Below are 8,999 nucleotides of genomic sequence, written 5' to 3'. Positions count from 1 at the left end.
AGACTTGAAAATCCGGGTGATGGAGTTCGGCCCCGCCGACATCGACGTAGCCACCCGCCAAGCCGCCATCTGCGAGCAAGCCCGCCACACCGCTGCTCGTGACGTCCAGTACGCCGTGCCCGACCACACCGCGGCCAGGGTGACCTCCACCAGGGCGCCGACACCGGACCTGACAGCCACCGTCGCCACGCTGGCGTCGAAACTGTCAGAAGTCGTCGACCTTCTCCAGTCCCAGGCCGGCAGCCAGCGACAGCCCGACCGTCGCGCCCGTGACCACCAAGATGACCCTGGACCACCGCCCGCCCGACGAGACAGCGGCCGTCGCAACGACGACCCTCCCCGCTCGGAGAACCGACGCCGTACGCCACGACGTCCGCGTCGCCCCGTCCGACCAGACGAGCAATGCCATAACTGCGGAGGGTTCGGCCATTACGCCTTCGACTGCCCGTCCCCACCCCAGGGAAACGGACAGTAGCTGACTGCGCGCGCCAGCAGCCAGCTTTTCCCCAGCCCAACCCGACCCCAGACTGTTCCCCTTTTATTGACATTGAACTCCAAGGCGCACCAACCCAAGCTCTTCTTGACACAGGTTCGTGTATATCCATCATTAGTGACAATTTTCGGCTCCGCTCCCCCACCCTACGATATCTGCCATTGACTACATCCACTACAACCGTCCGTTCCGTCAATGGCGACCAACTTAAGATCGTGAGAACACTACAGGCACATGTCCATCTGGGTCCCATCTCAGCGGTTGAACTGTTTCATGTCATGCGGCAGTCCACTAACGATGTTATTCTTGGATGGCCATTCTGCCGTTCCCACAACATCGCCATTAATCCTACGTCCGGCACTGCGAAGATAGGATCTTCATCTGTCCCCCTGCTGTCGCGGCCGCCATTAGCCCCTCCTGTGTCGGACGCCTTTGTATGTCGCACAACTATCTTGCCGCCGAACTCTGTCTCCAAAGTCCCAGTGAGGCTATCTTCATCCCGCGGAGATCCCCCATGTGACTTTGTCGGTGTATTTGAGCGAGACCCGCGTCGCGTTACTTATGATGGAGTGGCGACCGCCCGGACAGTAGCTAATGTCCAGCAGGGATGTTCCATGGTGCAAGTCCTCAACACAAACAATCATCCCGTCCGAATCCCGGAGAGAATCAACATTGGACAATTCCACGCCACTTCTGACCCTGATGCCGCCTACACCATCGCAGACGCCGCCGACACCTTACCCGTCGTCCCGCCAACGCAAAAGGCCAAGGTACGTGTCCCCAAAACGTCTCTACCAGTCATCGACCTGTCCGACATTGGTCTTCCCCAACCACAATTGCAAGAACTTTCAGATTGCTTAGAGGCAAACCGTGATTGTTTTTCTACTGGTTCCTTTGACCTTGGCCGCACCGATTTAGTGCAGCACCGTATAGACACCGGCGACGCCGCCCCAATCAAACAACGCCCATATCGCACGCCCGTCCATCGCCGAGAGGTCTTACGTAACCAAATTGCCGAGATGCTCGACCATGACGTCATCGAGCCCAGCACGAGCCCGTGGGCTTCCCCCGTCGTAATCGTCACCAAGAAGGACGGCAGTCCTCGTTTCTGCGTCGATTACCGTAAGCTGAACGCCGTCACAGTCCCCGACGCCCACCCCCTGCCGCGCATCGACGACACACTTGACGCTATGGCCGGCTCGTGCTATTTCAGTACTTTAGACATGAGAAGTGCTTACTGGCAGGTACCAGTCCACCCAGACGACCGCCACAAGACTGCGTTTATTACATCAGACAATTTATGGCAGTTCAAACGACTTCCGTTTGGTTTGATGAACAGTGGGGCCACATTTCAACGTCTAGTTCAACTTTGTCTAGCCGGCGTAGGTTGGGACGTCTGTCTCGCCTACCTCGACGATAGCGTGGTATTCACCCGGACATTTGATGACCATCTTCATGCACTACAGGAGGTGTTTACACGATTCCGACGGGCCGGTCTGAAGCTCAACCCGGCAAAGTGCCGCTTCGCCCAGCAGGAAGTGACATTTCTCGGCCATGTGGTGTCCAGACACGGTGTCGCGCCTGACCCCGCGAATACATGCAGGGTCCGAGACTGGCCTACACCAACATGCCAGAAGGACGCGAGGTCTTTCCTCGGACTTGCCTCCTTCTACCGCAAATTCGTGCCAGGATTTGCAACTGTAGCTGAACCCCTGGTGAGGCTGACAGACAAGAACCACCGTTTCAAATGGACACCAGCCTGCCAAACCGCCTTCGAACACCTGAAGACGCAGCTAACCAGCCCACCCCTACTCGCGTTCCCAGACTTTAGCAGAGAGTTCTACCTGGCTACCGACGCGTCCACCTTCGACATTGGCGCCGTCCTGACGCAGGACCACGGCACCACCCGGTGCGTCGTAGCGTACGCCAGTAAAACTCTCTCTAAAACACAGCGACGCTGGAGCACCTACGATCGCGAGTTCTGGGCAGCGGTGTGGGCCATCCGACAGTTCCGACCATACCTGTACGGACGCCAGTTCCAGTTATCAACGGACCACCGCCCCCTGTTGTCATGCAGAGACACTCCCCTTGGAGACGGCATAACACAGGAAAGACGCACCAGGTGGGCCATCGAGCTCAGTACTTACGAGTTCGACATCCAGTATCGCCCTGGATGCATAAACAATGATGCCGACGCCCTGTCGCGCCGCCCGCCTTCGCCGACACCTGCCGACGCAGCTCCAGAGGACGTCATCCTACGGGATGCCCCTAGCCGCGCGGAGGTTCCGCCCCCTCCAGTCTCCACGCCCGCCCCTGATGTGCCTTCCTACGCGGAAGCTCAGGCGGTGGTGAACGCTCGTGAAGACCATGGATTTAATGTAGCAGCACCCGCACCTGATGTGCCTTCCTACGCGGAAGCTCAGGAAGCGACAGACTCTGACGACGATCGTGACCGTGATTACGGTGACCAGCCTACAGCGGCGCACGTTCGTTCCACCCACCTCGCCACGACACCTGCCATCGACTTCCTGGAGGCGCAACTAAACGACACCACCCTCCGCGAAGTTCGTCGTTGGCTCCAGGACGGCGCAGGTCAACCTCCAGTCCTCGCAGCACGAGACAGGCGCCGTGACCTTCTCGCCTACCACCACGAGTTCGACTCGCTGTTTCTTAAGGACGATCTGCTATACCGCCAACCCACGGACTTACCACCGACAGCCGCACCACAACTAGTGTTGCCCCGCGCCCTGGCCGATCGCGTGCTACCATCGCTCCACGACGACACCACAACCGGACACTTCGGTCCTGCCCGCACCCTGCGCCGCGCACGGGACAGGTTCTACTGGCCCGGTATGACGTTGGACGTCGCTCGTTATTGTCGTGAATGTGCCTCCTGCCAGCAGCGCCGCCCACCCGTGCCGACACCGCGAGCTCCATTCCGTCACATCGTTGCAACCCGTCCATTCGAGACTGTCGCCACCGATATAACGTACATGCCTCTATCGACGGCCGGCAACAAGTACGTCCTGGTGGTGTCGGACATTTTTACCAAATACGTTAATCTGTACGCCATCCCCAGACAGGACGCCGCCACCGTCGCGGACAAACTATTCCGCGATTTCATAGGCCAACACGGCGTACCTGATCTACTCCATTCCGACCAGGGGCCACAGTATGAATCCCACCTCATCTCCGAACTCTGCACCCGACTTGGAATTCGTAAGTCGCGCACATCGCCCTACCACCACACCGAGAGGTCTTACGTAACCAAATTGCCGAGATGCTCGACCATGACGTCATCGAGCCCAGCACGAGCCCGTGGGCTTCCCCCGTCGTAATCGTCACCAAGAAGGACGGCAGTCCTCGTTTCTGCGTCGATTACCGTAAGCTGAACGCCGTCACAGTCCCCGACGCCCACCCCCTGCCGCGCATCGACGACACACTTGACGCTATGGCCGGCTCGTGCTATTTCAGTACTTTAGACATGAGAAGTGCTTACTGGCAGGTACCAGTCCACCCAGACGACCGCCACAAGACTGCGTTTATTACATCAGACAATTTATGGCAGTTCAAACGACTTCCGTTTGGTTTGATGAACAGTGGGGCCACATTTCAACGTCTAGTTCAACTTTGTCTAGCCGGCGTAGGTTGGGACGTCTGTCTCGCCTACCTCGACGATAGCGTGGTATTCACCCGGACATTTGATGACCATCTTCATGCACTACAGGAGGTGTTTACACGATTCCGACGGGCCGGTCTGAAGCTCAACCCGGCAAAGTGCCGCTTCGCCCAGCAGGAAGTGACATTTCTCGGCCATGTGGTGTCCAGACACGGTGTCGCGCCTGACCCCGCGAATACATGCAGGGTCCGAGACTGGCCTACACCAACATGCCAGAAGGACGCGAGGTCTTTCCTCGGACTTGCCTCCTTCTACCGCAAATTCGTGCCAGGATTTGCAACTGTAGCTGAACCCCTGGTGAGGCTGACAGACAAGAACCACCGTTTCAAATGGACACCAGCCTGCCAAACCGCCTTCGAACACCTGAAGACGCAGCTAACCAGCCCACCCCTACTCGCGTTCCCAGACTTTAGCAGAGAGTTCTACCTGGCTACCGACGCGTCCACCTTCGACATTGGCGCCGTCCTGACGCAGGACCACGGCACCACCCGGTGCGTCGTAGCGTACGCCAGTAAAACTCTCTCTAAAACACAGCGACGCTGGAGCACCTACGATCGCGAGTTCTGGGCAGCGGTGTGGGCCATCCGACAGTTCCGACCATACCTGTACGGACGCCAGTTCCAGTTATCAACGGACCACCGCCCCCTGTTGTCATGCAGAGACACTCCCCTTGGAGACGGCATAACACAGGAAAGACGCACCAGGTGGGCCATCGAGCTCAGTACTTACGAGTTCGACATCCAGTATCGCCCTGGATGCATAAACAATGATGCCGACGCCCTGTCGCGCCGCCCGCCTTCGCCGACACCTGCCGACGCAGCTCCAGAGGACGTCATCCTACGGGATGCCCCTAGCCGCGCGGAGGTTCCGCCCCCTCCAGTCTCCACGCCCGCCCCTGATGTGCCTTCCTACGCGGAAGCTCAGGCGGTGGTGAACGCTCGTGAAGACCATGGATTTAATGTAGCAGCACCCGCACCTGATGTGCCTTCCTACGCGGAAGCTCAGGAAGCGACAGACTCTGACGACGATCGTGACCGTGATTACGGTGACCAGCCTACAGCGGCGCACGTTCGTTCCACCCACCTCGCCACGACACCTGCCATCGACTTCCTGGAGGCGCAACTAAACGACACCACCCTCCGCGAAGTTCGTCGTTGGCTCCAGGACGGCGCAGGTCAACCTCCAGTCCTCGCAGCACGAGACAGGCGCCGTGACCTTCTCGCCTACCACCACGAGTTCGACTCGCTGTTTCTTAAGGACGATCTGCTATACCGCCAACCCACGGACTTACCACCGACAGCCGCACCACAACTAGTGTTGCCCCGCGCCCTGGCCGATCGCGTGCTACCATCGCTCCACGACGACACCACAACCGGACACTTCGGTCCTGCCCGCACCCTGCGCCGCGCACGGGACAGGTTCTACTGGCCCGGTATGACGTTGGACGTCGCTCGTTATTGTCGTGAATGTGCCTCCTGCCAGCAGCGCCGCCCACCCGTGCCGACACCGCGAGCTCCATTCCGTCACATCGTTGCAACCCGTCCATTCGAGACTGTCGCCACCGATATAACGTACATGCCTCTATCGACGGCCGGCAACAAGTACGTCCTGGTGGTGTCGGACATTTTTACCAAATACGTTAATCTGTACGCCATCCCCAGACAGGACGCCGCCACCGTCGCGGACAAACTATTCCGCGATTTCATAGGCCAACACGGCGTACCTGATCTACTCCATTCCGACCAGGGGCCACAGTATGAATCCCACCTCATCTCCGAACTCTGCACCCGACTTGGAATTCGTAAGTCGCGCACATCGCCCTACCACCCACAGGGCGACGGCCAAGTCGAGCGATTTAACCGGACGATGAAAGACATACTTGCGAAGTGTTTAGCAGGGCGCGAGAACGACTGGGACAGAATCCTACCCCACGTCGCCCTGGCCTACAACACCAGCCTCCACACCACCACCAAGCGCTCTCCATTCTACCTTGTCCACGGCCGAGAAGCCCGCCTACCAGTGGACGTCGCCTGTCAGCTACCTGCCACGACAGCTCACCTGGCCGACCTGACAACAGCCATCACGTCAGTCCGCGACGCCATCGCCCAGTCCCATCAGACACAAGACCAACAACAAGCCCCCCGTGTCAACTACCACCAGTACAGAGTCGGCGATCGCGTCTGGCTTCACCATCCACCTTCCGCACTCTACAAACTACGTCTGCCTTGGACTGGACCGTTCACGGTCATTGCCACCCTACCACCCGGTGAGCCAGCGCCCATCCTGTATCGTATACAACATGACACCGGTCGCCAGCGCCAACAAGTAGTCCATCACAACAGACTAAAGCCGTACATCGCTCCTACCCGCCGACTCCTGCCAGCACCACCCGCTGCCGCACCCGACAACAGACGTCGTCTACCCGACGCAGGACACCTTGGCTTCGCAGGCTTCCTGCAGCAACATCACCTCCGCCCACCTGATCTACCTGCCGCCCAGCCCGACCCTCCACCTCCCGCTCCCGTTCCTGTCCAGCTGCCAGCCGTTCCCGCACCAGCCGTCAGAACGCGATCCGGCCGCATCAGCAGACCCCCTACCCTCTTTATGGACTTGGACTATAATTAATGAACTCAATTCCGCCAAAAGACACTAGATTTCTCAAATGCATAATGATCGGACGACACATGAATTGTATGGCCATTTGTACCCTACCATTTTCTTTTATTATTTTGTATTTTTGTTGCTTCCATGTAAGAAACTTGTAATATTGAGCTTGTACCGCCGTTGCCATGTTGTGTTCATGAAGGACACTACTTCTATATACATGTGTTAGTGTATGGAATGTACGATATTGTAGTTTTGTACTACCGCTCTTGTAATAGCGACCTTATTCTTTTGCATTGTTTGTTAGGTGCCTATTGTTTATTTTCCATGTATTTTGCACCCACGTGTGACCTCCCATTGCCCGGTTGTTATTGTTATTGTTGCTCTTTCGTTCAGCCAACCCGTGGCTATCGCCTCCGCCATGTCCGCCGGCTCCCTCTCATTAAACTGTGGAGTCGGGACGCCTCCAGATTAGGGGAGGGCCAGTGTAGTATTCACCAAATATGGGGGGATGACACAATTGACATCTGGGACGAGTAAGGGCACTGTCCCTGGTTAATAAACCTCCGACCATGCGGTCCGGAGTCAGTCTGAAGTCCATCTCCGTGTGTGCGGCTGTGCCTCTCTTAGCCTTGTTATCACTACATAACAATTTACCGTGATTGGGCCCGACCGGACTCGACGTTCCTTTACGTCACAGTTCGAACGCGATAGAACGAGATTTGGCCATACCGTAGTCCAAACAAGGACATTGTACGGCCAAATCAGGTTGAATCTCGTTCTATCTCGTTCGAACTGTGACGTCAAGGAACGTCGAGTCCGGTCGGGCCCAATCACGGCAAACAGCCTTGGACCACCGGTTGCCGTAGGCATTACTTTTGATTTCATGTCTGAGGCCGAAATACCAATTTCAATTTTTTTCCCAAAAGCATGCTATAAGTACATAGGCCGTAGCATCTGTCGCCTATGGCCAATATACTTATAGCATGCTTTTGGAAAAAAAATCAAAATTGGTATTTCGGCCTCAGACAAGAAATCAAAAGTGATGCCTACGGCAACCAGTGGTCTCAGGCTATTTACCGTGATTGGGCCCGACCGGACTCGACGTTCCTTTACGTCACAGTTCGAACGCGATAGAACGAGATTTGGCCATACCGTAGTCCAAACAAGGACATTGTACGGCCAAATCAGGTTGAATCTCGTTCTATCTCGTTCGAACTGTGACGTCAAGGAACGTCGAGTCCGGTCGGGCCCAATCACGGCAAACAGCCTTGGACCACCGGTTGCCGTAGGCATTACTTTTGATTTCTTGTCTGAGGCCGAAATACCAATTTTAATTTTTTTTCCCAAAAGCATGCTATAAGTACATAGGCCGTAGCATCTATCGCCTACGGCCAATATACTTATAGCATGCTTTTGGAAAAAAAATTAAAATTGGTATTTCGGCCTCAGACAAGAAATCAAAAGTGATGCCTGCGGCAACCAGTGGTCTCAGGCTATTTACCGTGATTGGGCCCGACCGGACTCGACGTTCCTTTACGTCACAGTTCGAACGCGATAGAACGAGATTTGGCCATACCGTAGTCCAAACAAGGACATTGTACGGCCAAATCAGGTTGAATCTCGTTCTATCTCGTTCGAACTGTGACGTCAAGGAACGTCCAGTCCGGTCGGGCCCAATCACGGCAAACAGCCTTGGACCACCGGTTGCCGTAGGCATTACTTTTGATTTCATGTCTGAGGCCGAAATACCAATTTCAATTTTTTTCCCAAAAGCATGCTATAAGTACATAGGCCGTAGCATCTGTCGCCTATGGCCAATATACTTATAGCATGCTTTTGGAAAAAAAATCAAAATTGGTATTTCGGCCTCAGACAAGAAATCAAAAGTGATGCCTACGGCAACCAGTGGTCTCAGGCTATTTACCGTGATTGGGCCCGACCGGACTCGACGTTCCTTTACGTCACAGTTCGAACGCGATAGAACGAGATTTGGCCATACCGTAGTCCAAACAAGGACATTGTACGGCCAAATCAGGTTGAATCTCGTTCTATCTCGTTCGAACTGTGACGTCAAGGAACGTCGAGTCCGGTCGGGCCCAATCACGGCAAACAGCCTTGGACCACCGGTTGCCGTAGGCATTACTTTTGATTTCTTGTCTGAGGCCGAAATACCAATTTTAATTTTTTTCCCAAAAGCATGCTATAAGTACATAGGCCGTA

General features: G+C 55.9%; 1 protein-coding gene across 1 annotated transcript; it reads left to right on the top strand.

The window, feature by feature from the left end:
• The first annotated feature begins 771 nt into the window (after positions 1 to 771).
• On the top strand, positions 772 to 6,797 carry LOC136423301 (uncharacterized). Its single transcript, XM_066411426.1, has 2 exons — positions 772 to 3,756; positions 4,221 to 6,797. Exons 1-2 carry the CDS (start codon positions 772 to 774, stop codon positions 6,795 to 6,797), a joined length of 5,562 nt encoding a protein of 1,853 aa, XP_066267523.1.
• The last annotated feature ends 2,202 nt before the right edge of the window (positions 6,798 to 8,999 follow it).

Source organism: Branchiostoma lanceolatum, chromosome 17 (assembly GCF_035083965.1).
Source record: "Branchiostoma lanceolatum isolate klBraLanc5 chromosome 17, klBraLanc5.hap2, whole genome shotgun sequence".
NCBI classification, from domain to species: domain Eukaryota; kingdom Metazoa; phylum Chordata; class Leptocardii; order Amphioxiformes; family Branchiostomatidae; genus Branchiostoma; species Branchiostoma lanceolatum.
Note: the sequence above shows the minus strand (reverse complement) of the source record. Positions and strands in the feature narration are given on the sequence as shown.

Excerpts from the sequence above, each read along its gene's own strand:
- LOC136423301 (XM_066411426.1), top strand. The coding sequence starts at position 772 with ATGCGGCAGTCCACTAACGATGTTATTCTTGGATGGCCATTCTGCCGT. Across the intron at positions 3,757-4,220 it reads ACCACACCGAGAGGTCTTAC|GAGGTGTTTACACGATTCCG; the intron begins GTAACCAAATTG and ends CATGCACTACAG.